This window comes from Schistocerca piceifrons, chromosome 3 (genome assembly GCF_021461385.2).
Source record: "Schistocerca piceifrons isolate TAMUIC-IGC-003096 chromosome 3, iqSchPice1.1, whole genome shotgun sequence".
Taxonomy (NCBI): domain Eukaryota; kingdom Metazoa; phylum Arthropoda; class Insecta; order Orthoptera; family Acrididae; genus Schistocerca; species Schistocerca piceifrons.
Window position 1 is genome coordinate 419,156,364 of NC_060140.1, and position 22,456 is coordinate 419,178,819.

General features: G+C 44.2%; 1 protein-coding gene across 1 annotated transcript in view; it reads right to left on the bottom strand.

Annotated features, from left to right (window-relative positions):
- Positions 1-22,456, bottom strand: part of LOC124789470 (LIM domain only protein 3-like) — a 94,854-nt gene that overhangs the window by 54,499 nt on the left and 17,899 nt on the right. Inside the window, exon 3 of the mRNA XM_047256836.1 lies at positions 20,753-20,878. Within this exon, the coding sequence (XP_047112792.1) occupies positions 20,753-20,878 (126 nt within the window). The remainder of the gene's footprint in view (positions 1-20,752; positions 20,879-22,456) is intronic.

Sequence of the window (22,456 nt, forward strand, 5' to 3'; positions counted from 1 at the left end):
GTGGAAAGTATGTGTTTCCATTTTGAAGTGCTTTCTTAAACTTTGCAGTGTTCATACACCACTCTACCTAAGTCTTTAAAAACTGTATGTCATGCATCAAGACCTATGTAATCAAGAAGGGTGAGTTTTTCACAAAATTTGACACAGAAACATGCTCCTTTTGTCATGGGCGTGGGTTTTCAGTAAAGGCCACAAGTGTTTTCTTTCTACCTTGCGAAGTGGAGCAGTAGTTACGAGACATCAATCACCTTTCGAACGACGAGGGTTGCAATATCTGCTTATTAATCCAGCCCGAGTGTTTTCCTTATTTCTGCGGAGTGCTTTGGCTCCTGCTGGGGCTTCACCCTTGAACAGGCTGCTGAAAATCTGTCGCATATTTGTCAAGTTGAGGTAGTGCCCCTTACCCATGGGTTTCGATGGCTACGGATCGTTGAACAGTCCGTTCTTGTTACCTCCTGCTCTCCGAAATTCAGTCGTCTTAACGAAGCTACAAACGTAACTGCTTGCTTGATAAGCATGCATTACCAACCTTTTTGCGCAAACATGCTTACGCAGGTATCAGGACCACACAAGCTGCTTTAAGCTTGACCGAATTTCAGTTATTCAAGGTTGCGCAAGCGTATCAAGTCTGTATGCTTGAGCGTGTGTAATAGCATTACGTAGGTTTGTACAAGCATACGTCAGTTCTGAAATCCGGCAGGTGGAGATTTCGTACGGTCAAGTCGAGCGATCTGAAACGTATAAACTGCCAGTTGTTCGAAGATTTTATTTGCACTTATGAAAGTGAAACGTTCCGCCGCGTATGATAATCTCCTTCTTGGTAACTATAAAGCAATTTACCCTGCAACAGAGAAAGATATAATAGAAAAAAATTAAATTCACCGAGATAAAAATTACCTTAGGGGGACGAACAAAATAGTTTTAGCGTCTCCTTTGATTACATATGGAAGTTTTCGCGAACTGTTGGCAACTTTGGCCCGTTTCAAATGTCAAATGACTTGCAAAAGCTTCCTTGCAAATTCTTTATTCTAAAGAATACTTCCAACCTACATTCCGAAATCCAAATCGAACGCAATAAATCTACACTTTGCATATTCTATTAACGTTTAGGGTTTCGACAAAAATATAGAAACACCGCAGGAAATGCATGATTGAACCTACACTGAAGAGCCAAAGAACCTGGAACATCTGCCTAATATCGTGCAAGGCCCCCGCGAGCACGCAGAAGTGCCGCAACACGACGTGGCATGGACTCGACTAATGTCTGAAGAAGTAGTGCTGGAGGGAATTGACACCATGAATCTAGCAGGGCTGTCCATAAATCCGTAGGAGTACGAGAGGATGAAGATCTCTTCTGAACAGCACGTTGCAAGGCATCCCAGATATGCTAAATAATGTTCATGTCTGAGGAGTTCGGTGGCTAGCGGCAGTGTTTAAACTCAGAAGAGTGGTCCTGGAGCCAATCTGTAGCAATTCTGGACATGTGGTGTGGCGCATTGTCCTGCTGGAATTGCCCATGTCCGTTGGAAAGCACAATGGACCTAAATGGGTGCAGGTGCTCAGACAGGGTGCTTACGTACGTGTCACCTGTCAGAGTCGTATCTAGACGCATCGACGTCCCATATCACTCCAACTGCAAACGCCCCACACCATTATAGAGCCTCCACCAGCTTCAACAATCCCCTGCTGACTTGCAGGGTCCATGGATTCGTTAGGTTGTCTCCATATTCGTACACGTCCATCCTCTCGATACCATTTGAAACGAGACTCGTCCGATCAGGCAACATGTTTCCAGTCATCAACAGTCCAATGTCGATGTTGACGGGTCCAGGCGGGGCGTAAAGCTGTGTGTTGTGCAGTCGTCAAGGGTACACGAGTCGGCCTTCGGCTCAGAAAGCCCGTATCGACGATGTTTCGTTGAATGATGCACTCGCAAACACTTGTTGATTGTCCAGCATTGAAATCTGCAGCATTTTACGGAATAGTTGCACTTCTGTCACATGGTACAATTCTCTTCAGTCTTTTTTGGTCCCGTTCTTTCAGGATCTTTTTTCCACCGCACCGGTGACGGAGATTTGATGTTTTACCGGATTCCTGATATTCACGGTACACTCGTGAAATGGTCGCACGAGAAAATCCCCATGCCATTGCTACCTCGGAGATGCTGAGTCCCATCGCTCGTGCGACGACTGTAACACCACGTTCAAACTCACTTAAATCTTGATAACCTGCCATTGTAGAGCAGTAACCGATCCAACAACTGCGCCAGACACTTGTGTTTTATAGGCGTCGCCGAGCAGAGCGCCGTTTTCTGCCTGTTTACAAATATCTGTATTAGAATACGCATGCCTGAAGCACTTTCTTTGGCGCTTCAGTGTAAATGCGTATACTATCTAAGCATGCGAATTGCGCTAATTGTATTTGACCACGAATGGCACCTGTACAATGTGCTCAATACGTTTCAAGGGTGAGTTGTGGTCAGAACGGTGTTCTGTGTAGTTGTGAGTGCGTTATGTCGTAGGCAAGTGAATTCGAATGTAAGCAGATAGTTCGTGCCAGTATGGTGGGTGCTTCAGCCAACAAGATAGTGCAAATGATCGGTGTTTCAAGAGACAGCGTATCGAAGATTTATACGATAATTTTTTTGAAGTGGAAAATCATCATCCGCTAAGACAAAACGCGTACGAAAGTATGTGTTGAGTGATAGTGACAGACGGTCATAGAAGAGGAGTGTGTGGCAAATAGGAGGGCAACTGCAAAAGTCACTGCAGAATTGAATGTTGCACTCGAGAAAGCTGTCCGCTCCCGAAGAACACAAAGGTAGGACTATCAGCAGGTAGTTTCAGGGCGAATATGAATTCCAAATGCTCATAAAAGGAAAAATTAGTACTGAAGCCATAAAACCTGGACTAAATTAAAATTAAATTAAATTATTTATTTTATGGCCTTCATTGGACCACTCTAGTCAAAAATTCAAAGTTGTAAACAAGTTGTTACACAGGGATACAATTTCGCTCAACAATAACTTAATATATTTAGGTAATATAATTATTAGAGTCTATTCTTATATGAAAGGTGTTTTGCTCTTCTGTCTGCGCAATATTTCTTCATTCTTTCAGATATTTTCTTTCTTTCTTCATCTGAGACCACTCTTCCTGTACTCCTTTTATTGATTTTCATTTGTAGTTTGGTTTGCGGGTCTTGCAGTATTCTGGTTTTCCCTGTCTTGTTTTTTAGGTCATCTACTGTAATTTGGAGTTCTTTTATATCTTCCTTAATTTCTGTGATCCATTTAATGTCGCTCTTGCTATTCCACAATTTTTGTATTATTTTTTTACTAATTCTGTTTTCTGGAGTTCTCATCAGATGTCCAAAGAATGAGATGGGTTTCTTCCTGATCGTGCTCATGACTGGTTCTATTTTCTTAATTACTGGTTCATTTGATGCTATTCTCCAATGCCTATTTATTTTATACTGTTTATTTATACATGTCCTAATTATTCTTCTTTCTATTTTTAGTATTCTGTCAATTTCTGCTGTATTAGTTGTTTTGAAGATAGTTTCAGCTGCATACGTTATTTCTCGTTGTGTAACTGTTTTGTAGTGTTTTAATTTTGCATCTATAGAGAGGCTTTTTTTATGTAGTTTTGGGAACGTAATTTGCGTAGTTAAATTTTTTTTATTCTATTCTGCCATGATGGCTTCTCATTTAGATTGTATGTTATTATTTCGCCTAAATATTTAAATTTATCAACAATTTTGATTACCCGCTCTCCTATTGTAATTTTGTTTGCAAGTGGTGGATCAGTTAGCATAATCTCCGTTTTTTCAAATGATATTCTAAGGCCTACTTTCTCTGCTATTTCATGTAGTGATTTCACTTGTTGCCTGGCTTCTTGAACGGTGTTGGCTAGGAGAGCAAGATCATCAGCGAATCCCAAGCAGTTTAAGCTAATATCATCTTTTGCACTTCCAATTCTGGAAGAATTCTGCACTATGAAGAAAAGGAAGAAAGTTTCGGATCTGTCTTGTTGCACATTGTTTCGAACATCTGGCCGAGTTGACGTCCAAAGAGTGAAAGATAGCGGGGGTCCGATGATGATTTGGGCAGCCATATCATAGTATTCCTCGGGTCTCTTGGTTACTTTTCAAGTTCGCATCACCGACAATCATGTGACCATTCTGACGGATCAGGTCCACCTCATAGTAAAAGGTTTGTTCTGCAGCTGTGATGTGTTCCAAGACGACAGGGCCTTGTTCACACGGCTCACATCGTCCAAGACGTTACGTGAGTGCGAGGATGAATTGTCGCATCTCACAGGCCACCGCAGTCACAAGATCTCATTGTTACTGAGCCTTTGTGGTCTACTTTGGAGAGAAGGGTGTGTATCATCTTCTCTATCATCGTTACCTGAACTTGCCACTACTAAGCGGGAAAAATGACATAAGATTCCCTTTAAACCCATACAGGACCTGTATTTATCAATTCCGAGACAAATGGAAGCTGTTTTGAATGTCCATGTTTTTCCTGCACCGCATTAGGCATGGTATTGTGTTGTGTTTCGGTGTTTAGATTTTTCTGTCCATCTCCTGTAGAAAAAAGTATTGTGAGTATGGGTGTAGTTAAAATAAAGGGAACCACTACCACCTGATGTAAATATCCCTGGATCTTTTCCATCAATGCAGCCAGTACAGTCGAAATGGTCGAACTGCTTTCCAGAATAATTTGGCATCTTACACTAGTGATGTGAGCGCATCGTCGATGTATTTCGGGTGCATCCATGCTTGAGGCGTGTGAGGTTTTTGCATGCTTGTGTAAAGGCTTGATCACGCAGGATTGTCGAGCATACGTATGTGGATTCTTTCACGTAGTATTGCAGAAAGGTGACGAAGGCAGTAGTGTTTTTGAGAAAGACCTCTCACCACCGAGAAACCCTGTGACGAATAACAACACCGGAAGAGCTAAATAAAATTTGAGAATTCACAAACAAGCAAAATGCAGAAAGACCAGCATATAGTAGCAACTCACCCTCAATATAAACAGATGTAACATACTGCGAATACATAGATTACCGTGTGATTATACGACTGCAGAGCAATCACTGGAAGCAGTTACTTCCTTAATACGAGGGCTATTTGGAAAGTAAGGAACGATAGGTCACGAAACGGAAACCACAGTTACAATCAATACTGTATTATTCGCAACAGTTAGCTACAGCTTCCAGCTTCCATAGTCGCCGATCCGTCTTAGACGTTCGTCGCAGCGTTGTACCAACTTTCCAATGCCCTCGTTATACAAGGCAGCCGCCAGTGCTTTCCGCCAATTCTCTAGGCTGTCCTACAGTTCGTTGTCTGTGCCAGAATGTTGTCTTCATAGCCAGCGGTTCATGTGAGCAAAGATGAAACTCAAAGGGAGAAAATTACGGGTTTTATTGTTCAAATGTTCAAATGTGTGTGAAATCTTATGGGACTCATCTGCTAAGGTCATCAGTCCCTAAGCTTACCTAAATTATCCTAAGGACAAACACACACACCCATGGCCGAGTGAGGACTAGAACCTTCGCTGGGACCAGCCGCACAGTCCATAACTGCAGCGCCTTAGACCGGGCTGTATTGTGGATAATGAAACATTTCCAATTGAAAACGATGCAGGAGCATCTTCATTGCCCCCTGCAGAATGCGGCTGAGAATTGCCTTGAAGAAGAAAACGCACGACAGTTATTTAATGTTGTCTGCATAGCTTCAGGCGAAATTTCTCACCAGGCCCTCGTACTTGGCGGGAGACACTATTGTCCTAGGTATCTTTGTGTGCTACCTGTGTGCTCAGAACTAAAAAAACACCACATAACGTGATCGACGGGCATACTACAGACACTGCCCAACACACCTGCGCAAAACTTCAGCAGATTTTCACTGTGGTTTCCATTTCGCAACCTATCGTTCCTTACTTTCAGAACAACCGACGTATATGTAGGAGTATACGTACGGAGCGATCTGAAGCGGAACGACACCTTAAAATTTATCTCGATTAAGGTAGATGCTAAACTGAGGTTAAATGGAAGAATCTTCAGGAAATGTAGTCGATCAGCAAAAGAAGTAGCCGATAAAACACTCGTTAGACCATCTCTTAAATATTGTTTGTCAGTCTTAATCCGAACAAGATCAGCACGTTTCGCTAAAGATTCTTTCAGTAAGCGTGAAAGCGTCAGCGAGATGCTTAGTCAACTCCAGTCGCAGACGCTGCCACAGAGGCGTTTCGCATCGCGGCAGTCAACCCTTAAAATCACAAGAGTATACGTTCCTTGAAGATTCAACCAGTGTATTGTTTGCTCCTACGTATATCTAGCGAAAAGGTCACGAAGACAAAATTCAAGAGATTCAATCCCACAAGATGGCTTACCAGCAATTATTCATCCCGCGAACCGTACGCGACTGAAACAAGGAAAGCGGGTAGTGACAATAGTACAAAAAGTACCCTCCCTGTAAGGTGGCTTGCGGAGCGTAACGTTAATATGCAAGTTGTAGTTTTATTATTCTTTATTTATTTACTTAACCTGATCTGATTAGGGCCATCGGACCCTGTATTATATTGGAACCGGATTTCACACATACGGAATCTACGATAGTGGTTTGAAAAGTTCTCGGAATCCTTTGGAGGGATCAGCGCTAGCGCAACGAGTTTGTTCACGTGACATTCACTGGATTGTTGCCTCTAAACACGTGCCACGTCGGAGCTCTTGGACGCGAGCTGTGGCGGTGACGTGGCTCTGCTTTTTTTCCCGAGTGGTGATTTGCGAAGATGGAAAAAAATCGAGATTCGAGCGATGATTAAGTACTTCCTAAGAAAGGATATGAAAGCATGGGATATTCATGCTGATTTCCAGAACACACTGGGGGACTCGGCTCCTTCATAGTAAACTGTTTCCAAGTGGAGAAATTAATTTAAATTTGATCGGGAGAGCTTAGATGATGATCTGCGCAGTGGTCGGCAAAGATGTGTCACTACTCCAGAAATCATTGCAAAAGTGCACAAAATGGTCATGGAGGATCGCCGATTGAAAGAGCGTGAAATTGCTCACACTTGCCAGATGTCATCAGAAAGGATAGATCACACTTCAACTTAGGAATTAGAAATAAAAAATTATCTGTAAGATGGGTGCCGCAGCACATGTGCCGTCGCCATGGCAAAATTACACGAACTAAGGTATGAATTGTTGCCACACCCGCCTTAGTCGCCTGATACGGCTACTTCAGACTTCCATCTCTTCCCAAAACAGAAAATTTTTCTTGGTTGACGAAGATTCACTTCAAACGAAGAACTGATAGCCGGAATTGACAACCACTTTGCAAGTCTGGAGGAAATTCCTTTCGAGATGGGATCAAGGCTCTGGAACATCGTTGGACCAAGTGCGTTAATCCACAAGAAGACTACATTGAAAAATAAAAGATTTTCAGTGATGTAAGTACTTTCTTTCTATTCCGTCCCGAGAACTTCTCGAAACATCCTCGTATTACATCATAGTTACCCAAGAAAATTACAATTTTGAAATAACAGTTAGTGTTAAAATGATTTGAATGGGTGAAGAGGTGGTGTGAGTGATCTATACTGACTATGAACTAATAACGTTAATACTGGAATTACTTGTACTACTGCGGCTTGAGTCGCTGATAGTGATAATAATAATAATAATAATAATAATAGTTTGTGATTTTAATAACAGTAACGATAGTGGCAGATAAAAGACTAATTTGTAGGTCTACAAAATGGATGTTTTCTGACATAGTGAATTCTTTGAGAAGGAAATTTAAGGAGACTACATCGGCAGGAACTCTGGGAATTGAGGAAGACTGGATTGGAAACAGGAATGTACACGGCTAACGAGTGCGTTAAGGGACATGTTAATCTTATTCTTGCTTTAGTAGATATGTCAGTAACAGTCTTCTGAAGCTGTAGATAGTATTTAGTTCTCTTATATAGTTTGGGAAGTTGTTCCAGAATCAAGTCCCTGTTACTGAGAAGGACTTTGTGAAGGCGGCTGAATGACGGAGTGGGACAAAAAGTGTTTTGTCCTGGTGGGAATGTGTGTTTCTGCCGTTTTGTTGAGACAAGACCGTTAAGATCGAGGAGAGATATCAGAGCAGTGTTCATTGATAAGACCATAGAGACGACAGAGGTATGGAAATCTCTGCGCTTGTCTGTATGCAGGTAGGATACCTGTGTATATGATGACAACATGTGACAAAAATCTCGAACAACACAGATATAACAAACCAAGGCGATCATAGCCCTTTTCATGCTCCGAGCTTTCCTGAAAAAGGCCTTGTATGATAGCCTTGCTGTATCCAATAATTGGACGCATAAGTTCCTTTTCCAGGACAAGAGGGAAGAGCTTCTTATATTTTGGTGTGGGATGGAGAGATGCTGATGCCTTCTTGCGCATCGCGGTTACGTGTTCAGTCAAATTTAGATTTTACTCCTAGACTCTTTATTGAAGGGGAGCAGTTCACATTTGTCCCATTTAGGGTTAAAGAAGGACAGATTATCGATATTTCTGGCCAATAAGCTTAGAATACCCAACTAGTACCACTTGCGTTTTGGATGAATTGAGCTTTAACCCCATATCCTGCGTCCATTTTGATACGGCAAACGCAGGTCAGTACTGAGATCCTCGATAGGTGTCTTCAGGTTTATAGGTTTTGCACTTAGATACAACTGGAGGTCGTCAGCGTATATGTGGTATTTGCGATAGGACAAGATGGACGATACACTATCTGCTTAATACCGAAGCCTAGGTATCGCCTTATTCTACCTGCCTTCATCATGACTTTATGGTGCCAAGGATGACGCATTGCTGCTGAGACGTCTGGTATGAGCGAAACTATTGCACTGCACTTGGCAAGAAAGTAAGGCCACTAAATTTGGGAAGTAAAATGTCACAGTCGAAGATGTGAATGCCTTTGCTGAAGTCTTCTACGAAGCACATGACACTCAGATTTTATTGTAGCAGAAAGAGGCGAATGTCACTTTCAGTTTGTGAGTTAAAATGGTCGTTACCGGAAACGAACAGTGCCGTTTGTATAGGGTTTCATATTGTCGTTAATTTCATAATCGCTGTTGGAATTATCTTTAAATCGCCTTTTGCGGGAGCTAGCCCAATTGGAAAGGACCAATTAGTTGCCCAGGGAGCGCCGGCAGTGATCAAGGCACATGAAGATGCATTCGAAGGCGAAAAAAGTAACTGCTCACGACTGAGACCAAATGTTTCTAAAACCGAGATAAGTCTGTTCCACCTCTCTAATCGCCTTTCATCAGCAAAGATCAGTCCACAGTTCGGCCCTCTTGGCACAGACAGATACAACGAAAGCCCAAAATACCTGGGAGTCACTCTGGACTGAACTTTAACATACAAAAAACACCTTTCCATCTTGACCAAGATGAAACAGACACGAGTGAACCTTGTGAGAAAGCTGGCAGGCAGTACATGGGGAACAGCCACATCAGTCCTCCGAGGAGTATCCCCTGCACTGGTATACTCTGCAGCAGAATACTGTGCACCAGTTTGGCTCCGAAGCGCCCACGTAGTGAAAGTAGACGCCCAACTGAACTCAGTTGTGAGAGTGGTTAGTGGTACAGTCCGGTCTACACCTACTTGCTGGCTACCAGTGCTTTCAAACATCTGTCCACCAGACCTCCATCGAAAGGCAGCTCTTTACAGCCTCTGTCAGCAAGTTTCTGAAAATAACTCGATCCCTCTTCATGACGATTTGCTATCACTGCCCAGGAAACGCCTCAAATCTAGAAGACCAGCATATGAAATGGGAGTCCAAATGCTATCCACAGGATTCGACCAGGACACAGAGTGGAAACGTGAGTGGCAAGCAACAAGAACCCGAAACCACGAACTTGTAGACAATCCAACAGTTCCAGTTCCAGGCTTCCACCAAACTAGGGAGCTGTGGGTGCAGTTAAACAGATATCGGACTGAAGAGGGTAGGTGCAAATACAGCATGCACAAGTGGGGCTTGTCAAGTGACAGTGTGTGTTACTGTGGTGACACCCAAAGAATGAGCCACATTGTGAATGAATGTCCAATCAGACGCTTCCCTGGTGGCATTGACAAGCTTCATCAAGCATCCCACGAGGCACTCCGCTGGATCGAGTTCATCAACATCCGAGTGTACTCTGAGCCGTTTTAAAACTTGTGAACTGTATGTAATTTCACATGTTCATTTATATATACAGGGTGTTACAAAAAGGTACGTCCAAACTTTCAGGAAACATTCCTCACACACAAATAAAGAAAAGATGTTATGTGGACATGTGTCCGGAAACGCTTAATTTCCATGTTAGAGCTCATTTTAGTTTCGTCAGTATGTACTGCACTTCCTCGATTCACCGCCAGTTGGCCCAATTGAAGTAAGGTAATGTTGACTTCGGTGCTTGTGTTGACATGCGACTCATTGCTCTACATGTGCTAGCATCAAGCACATCAGTGCGTAGCATCAACAGGTTAGCGTTCATCACGAACGTGGTTTTGCAGTCAGTGCAATGTTTACAAATGCGGGGTTGGCAGATGCCCATTTGACGTATGGATTAGCACGGGGCAATAGCCGTGGCGCCGTACGTTTGTATCGAGACAGATTTCCAGAACGAAGGTGTTCCGACAGGAAGACGTTCGAAGCAATTGATCGGCGTCTTAGGGAGCACGGAACACTCCAGCCTATGACTCGCGACTGCGGAAGACCTAGAACGACGAGGACACCTGCAATGGACGAGGCAATTCTTCGTGCATTTGACGATAACCCTAATGTCAGCGTCAGAGAAGTTACTGCTGTACAAGGTAACGTTGACCACGTAACTGTATGGAGAGTGCTACGGGAGAACCAGTTGTTTCCGTACCATGTACAGCGTGTGTAGGCACTATCAGCAGCTGATTGGCCTCCACGGGTAAATTTCTGAGAATGGTTCATCCAAGAATGTGTCAATCCTCATTTCAGTGCAAATGTTCTCTTTACGGATGAGGCTTCATTCCAACGTGATCAAATTGTAAATTTTCACAACCAGCATGTGTGGGCTGACGAGAATCCGCACGCAATTGTGCAATCACGTCATCAACACAGATTTTCACAATCAGCATGTGTGGGCTGACGAGAATCCGCACGCAATTGTGCAATCACGTCATCAACACAGATTTTCTGTGAACGTTTGGGCAGGTATTGTTGGTGATGTCTTGATTGGGCCCCATGTTCTTTCACCTATTCTCAATGGAGCACGGTATCATGATTTCATACGGGATACTCCACCTGTGCTGCTAGAACATGTGCCTTTACAAGTACGACACAACATGTGGTTTGATGCACGATGGAGCTCCTGCACATTTCATTCGAAGTGTTCGTACGCTTCTCTACAGCAGATTCGGTGACCGATGGATTGGTAGAGGCGGACCAATTCCATGGCCTCCACGCTCTCCTGACCTCAACCCTCTTGACTTTCATTTATGGAGGCATTTGAGAGCTCTTGTCTACGCAACCCCGGTACCAAATGTAGAGACTCTTCGTGCTCGTATTGTGGACGGCTGTGATACAAAACGCCATTCTCCAGGGCTGCATCAGCGCATCAGGGATTCCATGCGACGGAGGGTGGATGCATGTATCCTCACTAACGGAGGACATTTTGAACATTTCCTGTAACAAAGTGTTTGACGTCACGCTGATACATTCTGTTGCTGTGTGTTTCCTTTCCATGATTAATGTGATTTGAAGAGAAGTAATAAAATGAGCTCTAACATGGAAAGTAAGCGTTTCCGGACACATGTCCATATAACATATTTTCTTTCTTTGTGTGTGATGAATGTTTACTGAAAGTTTGGGCGTACCTTTTTGTAACACCCTGTATATTTCTTTGTTTTGCTAAGTGTGTATTACGGTAATTGATGCATACGATGATAATAATAATAATAACAGGAATCGAACGCGGGACTTCCAAACGCAAAGATACATGGCCAACACGTGCGCTCCAGGGAAACACTGTAGCCGTAACATCGACGTGAGATGCTTCCTTGCCTCGAGATGCATCACGTTAGCTGCGAGGTGGAGGCATTTGGACGGCCGGTGGAAACCGCAGGTTCGGCCGACTGCTGAATTGAAAAGAGGTTACTGTAGCATGGGATGGAGAGGGCATGAAAGCGGATAGAAAGAGAAAGGGGGCGAGTTGTAAGAGGCCGTGTCGGCGGCCGCCTCGCCCCGCTTCGAACTGAATCCGCTGGCCGGCGGCCGCTCACTCGCAGCCCCGTATCGAGGGGCTTTTAAAACATTTAGTGGCCTTCTGGGAAATCACAGGACGACCAGCAGCCAGCCTCGAGACAAAAAAGCGCGCGCCGGGCGGAGAGGGTAGCGGGCCAGGGGTACGCAGGGGGGGCGGCGGAGGGGGAGGTGGAGGCGACGGCGGTAGGGGGAAGGAACCGGCGCTGACGCCCGCCGACGCCGCTCGGACGCCGGAAACAAGGTTTGCAGTGGCGGCGCGCGGCAATAAACCCGATTAATGGGTTTACCTTGGAGAAATTACCGTCCGGGGCGACGGACGGCTGCCTCCTCGAGACGCCCGCCGGGGGCCGAGTCAGCGGCATAAAAAGGGCCGCGGGGAGCGAAGGGCGGGGGCGAGGGGCGCGGTTCCAATCCGGGCGGCGCCGCTTTACGAGCCAGCCAATCCACCTGCCGGCTCTGGCCGGAACTCGCCTCGCCGCCGTGGCAGACGTCGCGCGCCGACTGCCCTTCTCTACTGGCTAGCTCTCTCCCTCTCTCCGCTGTTAAAGAAAGTAGTCCTAAAACTTCTCTGGCTTTATGCAGAGTAGTTTGGGAGACGGGGGCGTCAATAGCATTAGAGAAAAGTCGTCTGTCTGAGACATACCGGATGAGTCCAAAACCTACCAACTAACTGATATCTGGAATCAGGCAGTTTATTTCTTCCAGCCTCTAGGCCCCACTCATAGACATAGGCCTCTTCCAAAGACTTCCACATCGATCTTTGTTGAAAGGTCAGGATGCAGCTTTTTCATGCATGTCGCACTTCGTCTTTCCATCTAGCACGAACACGTCTGACACTTCCCTTTGACTCCCTGAGACGCCACTGCAATCGTTCTTTGTCACTTATCTACATCTACGTATATAGTCCGCAAGCCAAAGTATAGTGCGTGGTAGAGGGTGTCTTGTACCACTGCTAGTCCATCCGCAAACAGAGAGAGGAAGAAACGACTGTCTATATGACGCCGTACGAGCCATAATCTCTCCAATCTTATCCTCATGGTCCTTACGCGAAATGGACGTTGGCAGCAGTAGAATAGTTCTGCAGTTAGCCCCAAATGGAGGTTCTCTAAATTTTCTCAAAATTTCTCCTCGAAAAGAATGTCATTGTCCCTCCAGTGATTCCCATTTGAGTGCCCGAAGTATCTCAGTAATACTTGCTCTTTGTTGGAACCTACCGGTATCGAAACTAGCAGACCGCCTCTGAATTCCTTCGGCGTCTTCCTTTAATCCGATATGGTGCGGATCCCAAATACTCTAACAGTACTCAACAATAGGTCGCACTGATGTACTATATGCGGTCTTCTTTACAGATGAACCACACTTCTCTAAAATTCTCCCAACAAACTGAAGTCGACCATTCGCTTTCCTTACTACAACCTTAAATGCTCATTACATTTCATATTACTTTCCAACATTGTGCCTAGGTATTTAATCGACGTGACCGTGTCAAGCACTGCACTACTAATACTCTACTTGAACATTATTGGTCTATTTTTGCTACTCATCTGCATTAACTTATAGTTTTCTACATTTAGAGCTAGCTGCCATTCATTGCACCAACTGGAAATTTTGTCTAAGTCATTCTGTATCGTCCTACAGCCGCTCAACGACGACACTTTTCCATACACCACAGCTTCATTAGCGAACAGACGCAGACTGCTGCCTACCCTGTCCGTCAGATGGTTTATGTATATAGTAAATAACAACGGTCTCAGTGCACTTCCCTGGGACTCTCCTGACATACCTTGGTCTCTGATGAACTCCTGGCCAAAGCCACTTCAGTATTGCTATCCGCTCGACAGTGTCATAGACCCTTCTCCTTATCTCTTCGTCCTTGGTCCTGTCTCTCAGATTCACTGCAAGAAAGGTTTTCTCCATCGCCCTGTGATAGACCAGGAGATGTTTTACGCTGTTCGTTGTCAGTGTCACTGTTTCGGGTCCCTATGTTGTAACCTGCAGGATGTATGTGTCATAAATCTTGCTCTTTAAAGTTACAAGGATAGTGGGCTTGCAAAGCTTGTCACCAGGCTTCCCGAATGCCATGCAGGTGAGGGCCTTTCTCCAGGTTATCCTGAGACGCTCTGTAATCGAATCCAGACGTTGCTTTGCTTCCCTCGCGCAATGTATCGCGTGCCGCTAGGTGGTGGCCAATAAGCGCCCATAGTATGGTGGACGAGGTACAGACCGCCTGGAATGAGTGCAGTTTTGGACGGGGAAGCGAGTGTCCTGTTCTCCGATCGATCGTTGGCTTATTATCGAGTAGTAGGTAGTTTGGCGCGGAAGTGTAGCAATCGAGATCGATCAATCTGTGTGGATTCATATGTAACGATAGCTGTGTTGGCATGTGTCGTCTGGAAGCAAAATAGCGGCAGTGTACTCTTCTCAGCGTGAAGTGTTATTTATCCGTCTCGCTTGTATTGGGATACGACGTCCCGTATGAAGTAAGCCCCGTGTTGCATCCAGCTCAACCAGCCATTGTAACCGCTAAGGCGGTGTCATCGCCTGGCTCGCTAAATGTGGTGCACTGTAGATGTTAAGGAGATTTAGTTGGACTGTTACGGCTAATGTTTGATTTCTTAAAAGTAAATTAATAGTTGAGTGGTTTTTGTGGCAGCACTTAGTAGATGCCATGTGATATAATTTAAAACTTTGTGTTATAGAAATGAAAGTTTCTTGTTGTGCACAAGATATTCTTTAATCACCGACTGCCAAAATTAGTTGATTTATTTGTTCATTCGAGTTCCCGAGCTCGGGCAGGCTTTAATCCTTGATTGTATGGGAGCTTTAAAATAATTATGTTTTAGTTGATGTACATGTATGTTCGTTTCGTGTTTTAGAAGTCACCTCCAAATGGTTCAAATGGCTCTGAGCACTATGGGACTTAACTGCTGAGGTCATCAGTCCCCTAGAACTTAGAACTACTTAAACTTAACTAACCGAAGGACATCACACACATCCATGCCCGAGGCAGGATTCGAACCTGCGACCGTAGCGGTCGCGCGGCTCCAAACTGTAGCGCCTAGAACTGCTCAGCCACTCCGGCCGGCCAGAAGTCACCTCCATCAGACTGTAATCACATTGTTCATGTTATTACAGGCGGCCGCTGGCGGTAAAATATGGCGTCTACGGCCGTTTAGTGGCCATCTCTGGTAATACACGGTTGAAAAATCTTGTAATTAATGCTGTTTATAGTAACAGCTATTTAGGTAATGTAATGCCTTCATATTATAATATTGTGAATTTAAAATTTTATTGCTACTGGGCTATGTTTCTAGCACTCTCAAGATTGAGCATAACTTGTTCTTCCTCTTGTGTTTATGATTACACTTATTCTGCGTTTTAGTTGTTTGAAGTCTAATGTTAAATTGATGGAGGTACATCAAGGGAGTGTTAACTTTTTATTGTTTAGTGGAGGGTCTGTTCAGTCTCTGCTGTCTAGTTAACTTTCCACGATGAATCTTATAAATAGATGCATTTACTCTTTAATATTAGGTCGTGCTTGAAAGCAATGGCTCTGAATTTGTTATTGTTTGCAATATTGGTGGCAGTATTAAATGTCACGCATGTTACTAGGTCGTCATTCCCGCTTCGCTGATGCAAGCTGCAGCCCGCTGTAACTAAGCCTTCGAAATTGTAGAGTGTAACGTGGCGATGTCTAACGTAACTACGCCGGTGCGTGACAGAACTTCAGAAAGTTGAAAGCACGAATTCGAAGAGTTCGTCGACACGTGAAGCACTTTCTCCTTCAGCATGTCAGTGCCAAACCACACACGAGTGCTGCGACATCTGGAAAAGTTCGACGCGTTGGGTTCACTGTCATCTATCATCCTCCATATATTCCTGACTTGCCCGATCTGATTTTTATCTAGTTCCAAAACTTTAACGAAAACTTCCAGTACTTCACTTTGAAACAGATGAAACGGTGCAAGCAGAGATTATGTTCTGGCTTCATCAACAATTTCAAACATTCCACGGTGACTGTGTTTACAAATTTGTCTCTCGTTGGGAGAAATGTATTCGTCGGCGGGATAGCTGTTGCGAAATAAATAGATAGACGTGAAGAATAAAGATGTAAAATGTCTATATAGTTTGTTTTATTTAAAGAGCTTTAAGAGTATTTACACAGAAAATTCGGAGGCATTACTTTTCAGCACGCCCTCGAATTTTGACTCGTTCCAGAACAATTTTTCGCTCTGCTACGGTAACTGCCGTCGAAGGATATCAAAGCAACGCGATAGTTGAAAAGTTAGTTAGGCAGCCTTGTAGCCTATCCCGCAAGTTATTCAATCTGTACGCTGAGAAAGCTGTTAAGGAAGCCAAGCAAATGTTAAGAAAGGAAATTAAAAATGGTCGAAGAGAAATAAAAACTTTTGAGGCTTACCGAAGGTGCTGTAATTGTGTCAGAGACAGCAAAGGAGTTTGAAGGCCATTCGAACTTAATGGGTAATGTTTTGAAATGATGTATTAGTAACAGGATGCAGTTCAATTAAATCAGACGATGTTGAGGTAATGAGGTTAGGAAGGAAAGAAACGAAAGTAGTTGACGAGTTTCGTTACTTGGACATCAAAATACGAGTATTTGACAACAGGTGAAAAAGAACTACATGACAAGTATATTGACAATTGCTAGAGAAGCTTTCCTAAAAAAAGGAAGTATTTGTTTATATAAATTTAAATGTTACGTAAACTTTTCTGACCGTACTCGCGTGAAGTGTAACGATCTAGGGAAGTCAAAGGTGGGCGATAAACAGTTTAGAGAAGAAGAAAACAGTAGCTTCTGAAATGCTGTGAGGCCGCGATACAACGTGGGAGGGAGGTGATTGCGGCATGGGCGTCTTGATTACCATCCTCCTAAAAGTGTTTCAGTAGAAACTATTTTATTTTTTATTTTCTCCGTCCAGTATTGGCTAGCACTCCCCCTATAACTTCTGTAGAGTATCAGTTTGAAAAGTGTCCCGATGTACGTGTGAAGATGGACTACAGTACTGTCTACCGCCACCAGAAGGTGTTTATGCTTCATAAATATGGCGCATTGCAGCAGAACTTGTTCCGGCTAGCGAGTGCACTGGTGGACATCGATGAGACAACGTGGGAACAGACAAGCTTACGTAACGGTGAACATTCGGGTTTCTCGGAAGGGAAGGAGTGACTACCTCAAGCAACTACAAGAGGTTACTAGTCACGTGTGGGGAAACAGCGCCAAGGTGCAGATCCGTGTTCCGTTGGGTATTACACAGCAGAGATGGTAGGACTGTGCAGAAAAAAGCAAATGCACTGTGCCTCAAGCAGCTGCATGCAAACCAAACAATGCCCAGCGTGTCAATGACTCGATAATGGGGCACGGAAGAATCACTTTTGATGAGCTAGAGAAGGCGTCAGGGGTATAAAGGATAATACACCACACCATCATCCATGAGGCTCGATGATGAAGAAGGTGTGTATACAATGCCTTCCCCATTCCCTCATACTGCACAGAAACAGAAGTGCGTGGAGAAATATGCGAACAGTTTGTGCAGCAGTACAGTGGAGATCCAGCAGAATTCTTTGAGTGTCTGAACACCGCCGACCAGTCTTGGATTTTCCACAAAACTCCAGAAAAAAAGTTAAAACGCCAGTCAATGGAGCGGAAGCATACTGGGAGCCCTCGTCCCAGAAAATTGCGGCCGGGAATATTTACAAATGGCGATTGTGTTCTGGGGTGACGAAGGGATGCTGCTACTGGACTGGCTCCCTCCCAATGTGACACTCAACAGTGATCGATACTGCAGTTCACTACTCCAACTCCGTCGATGCATTCAACAAAGGTGCTACGGAAAACAGGGCAACACGTTTCTACTCGAATACGATAATGCACGGCCACATGTCAGCCGCCAAAACATTGCCACGGTGTGTGAACTAGGGTTTACTGTACGTTACATCCTCTAAATTCACCGGGTCGGGCTCCTAGCGACTATGCCCAACTCGACGCAGTGAAAAAGATTCTGTGGGGTAAGTAGTTCACCACCAGTGACGAACCTTATGCATTTGTCCACCAGTGACGCCGAGATACACGCGAAGAATTGTTTGCTACGCAAATACAGAAGCTGCCAGAACGAAGCCAAAAGTGCACAGACATTGGCGACGAATACCTGTAAATAATCTGCATTCGTTTGTTCAGTAAACGATTCCTGAAAAAAAAAATGTAGTGCCAGCCTCTCCTTATTGCCCAAGTACATATAACAAATTCCACATTTAGCAGCTTACTTTCGGAGAAAAAAGTAAATGAAAACCACGAGTCTAGAGAATGGCAAGGAATTCTACAAGTGTAAATGACAAGGTGAACTTAACAAACTACACTTTTCAGTTGCTTGGGTGAGGGCCTGCCCATGTGGAGGGGACTACGAGCTCACCAGTGACAGTCCACTCAGGTAAAGAAGCACATTCACAAGCTGACTACTTGCTGTCAACAGCAAATCCGACACTATTCCTGAGTTCACAGGTAGAACCAGGAAAACAACAGTAAGCTCAGTAAGAAAAGACATAAAGCGAAAGACACTGTTGTTAACACTTGAACCATCTTCCTGACACAAGGCGGACATGACTCAAAGAAATAGCATCCCACTCATTCACACACTCGTACAGCCTTAGTTCACAGATTTTTGTTCACAATCGTCGTGCTTAGTGTCTGGACATGAAGGTTACGCACGGACAGTTACTAATAGCTAATGGAACAGTCTGTAACGTACAATTAGTATTGCAACTGTGAGAATGCGTAGCTGAATTACTTTCAAGACACGAAGATGGTCTGATCTTGGACCGAAATCGATTGTCATTACAACAGTGTATTTTACAATGCAGGGTGTAATTTTTCTGAAAGCTGTTCAACACCGCCTACACAAAATATTCCCAATGTACTGTACACAGACGCCAACAAATTATTGTTATTATGCTAGCTGTAAACGGCCCCGTGTTGCTGTGGATGAGTCTAGCAAACACGGCATGTTTCACAATTGCTAAATATGTGTAGAAATTCGGTATATGTCGTAATATCCCACTCCCCCTTCTCCCTGTCCACCTCCTCCTTCCCCTGTCTCTGTCCACCCCCCTCCTCCATCCTCGCTTCGTCCATCTCCTCTCCACTCCTCCCCTCTCCACACAGCCCCTCTCTCTCTCTCCTGAATGCAACTTTCTGTCGAAATTTCAAGTCAATCAATGAAAAACTTCCGAAAATTTAAGATTTTGAACAAACAGACATTTTTTATTGATATAGAAATTTTATAGAAATTAAACAATTTGTTATTATTATATTAAGGCACATAATATATTTTATTGTTATTGAAATTAAAACTCATACAGTTATTGTTGGCTGATTAAAACCGGGAGTGACGGCAATTTGTTGAATTTTGGGTGACGAGACAGAGACAGTGCTCCCCACTCCAGCCCCTGGACTGAACCCTAGATCTGTGCCAGATATGATGCTACAGAAGAATGCTGAAAATGCAGATGTTCAGCAATCTGAGGACACTAAAATGCTCTTGGTAGAGATCCAAGCAGAGTTCGAAATTTCGAGTTTCTTGAGAAAGTAGACGTAGAAAGGAAAATTAGATTTAATGAGTCACGACGACGATGTTATTTCGGACGGAGTGTCGGAGTGACGGAGTACAAGCTGAAACTGATAAAGAAGTGAGGAAAAGTCAGTTCCGTCTTTTCCGAGGAAACGTTTCAGCTGAACAAATAGACGAGGAAAATTGCGCGACCGAATCATCAAAAAAGTTTTTCTTTCATTGACAATGACCACGAAAACCTGCAGACTAATTTAAGGAGTGTGCTCTACCGACATTTCATCACCGAGAACACTATGACGTAGCACGTCTAGCAGGAATTAATGAAGTATTATTTGACATGTTTCACGGCAAAGAGGAGGAGAAGATATGTATTTGAAACAAGATGGCGCCCTGCCACATTGGAGAAGAAATTTTTCCTGTTAGATGGATACGTCGAGCATCGGTTGTGAGTTGTGTCACATGCACAGGCAATCCCACTTGCCAGAGCTCGTGGCGTGAGCGCTCCTAGTGTCGAACTACGTCGCGAACACTTTCATAACGTTACGAGAATCTAGAAGTGGAATACAATAGTTACTGAAAACCTACCTGATGAGACAGGACCACAATCTGGACATCTGCTGAATGATATCAAAGACTTACGTCGTTCGTGTCAGTTTCTACGATGGTGAAAACACAGGCGTTAGACGTCTTAATGCCTTGCACTCATGTAATTTTCCAATGCTGAGAACATCTTTTTCCGAGTAGAGATAATATCGAAAGGTCTTTCCTGAAAATAGCTGCAGCTTCATAACTTACGTTGTTCCACGACACAAATGCTTCCTTAAAAAAATTATTTCAGTGTGCCCGCAATACTCTCTTTGCACTGTTGACCAGTAAGGTAGAAAATGCTGCGTAGTAACACTTACCTGTGGTTGCACTGCTGGCAGGCGAAGCACTCGAGGTGGTAGACGTTGTTTCGCGCACGCATCACCATCTCGAAGGCGGGGATCACCTTGGAGCACGCCGCGCAATAGCCAGTGCTGCCGAAAAGCCTGCAGACACCAGCGATTTATAGTTTTCAAAGTGAAGTAATTAAGCTGTAAACATATTGCGACTCAATATACACTGAGATGACAAAAGTCACGGGATAGAGATATGCACGTATACAAATGGCAGCAGGATCGTGTACACAAGGTACACAAAGGGCAGTGCATTGGCGGCGCTGTCATTTGTACTCAGGTGATTCACGTGAAAAGGTTTGCGACGGGATTAATGGCCGCACCATGGGAATTAACAGAATTTCTACATCTACATCTACATTTATGCTCCGCAAGCCACCCAACGGTGTGTGACGGAGGGCACTTTACGTGCCACTGTCGGTACCTCCCTTTCCTGTTCCAGTCGCGTATGGTTCGCGGGAAGAACGACTGCTGGAAAGCCTCCGTGCGCACTCGAATCTCTCTAATTAACGGAGGTATAAGTAGAGGGAAGCAATATATTCGATACCTCATCCAGAAACGCACCCTCTCGAAACCTGGACAGCAAGCTACACCGCGATGCAGAGCGCCTCTTTTGCAGAATCTGCCACTTGAGTTTGTTAAACATCTCCGTAACGCTATCACGCTTACCAAATAACCGTGTGACGAAACACGCCGCTCTTCTTTGGATCTTCTCTATCTCCTCTGTCAACCCAACCTGGTACGGATCTCACACTGATGAGCAATACTCAAGTATAGGTCGAACGAGTGTTTTGTAAGCCACCTCCTTTGTTGATGGACTACATTTTCTAAGGACTCTCCCAATGAATCTCAACCGGGCAACCGCCTTACCAACAATTGGTTCAAATGGCTCTGAGCACTATGGGACTCAACTGCTGAGGTCATTAGTCCCCTATAACTTAGAAGTAGTTAAACCTAACTAACCTAAGGACATCACAAACATCCATGCCCGAGGAAGGATTCGAACCTGCGACCGTAGCGGTCTTGCGGTTCCAGACTGCAGCGCCTTTAACCGCACGGCCACTTCGGCCGGCACGTACCAACAATTAATTTTATATGATCATTCCTCTTCAAATCGTTCCGTACGCATACTCCCAGATATTTTACAGAAGTAACTGCTACCAGTGTTTGTTCCACTGTTATATAATCATACAATAAAGAATCCATCTTTTATGTATTCGCAGTACATTATATTTGTCTATGTTAAGTGTCAGTTGCCACTCCCTGCACCAAGTCCACATCCGCTGCAGATCTTCCTGCAATTCGCTGCAATTTTCTAATGTTGCAACTTCTCTGTATGCTACAGCATCATCCGCGAAAAGCCGCATGGAACTTCCGACACTGTCTACTAGTTCATTTTATATATTGTGAAAAGCAATGGTCCCATAACACTCTCCTGTGGCACGCCAGAGGTTACTTTAACGTCTGTAGACGTCTCTCCATTGAGAACAACATGGTGTGTTCTGTTTGCTAAAAACTCTTCAATCGAGCCACACAGCTGGTCTGATATTCCGTAGGCTCTTACTTTGTTTATCAGGTGACAGTGCGGAACTGTATCGAACGCCTTCCGGAAGTCAAGGAAGGTATTTGGAGACAGACTGAGAGGACATTCCATTTCTGAAATCTTTAAGG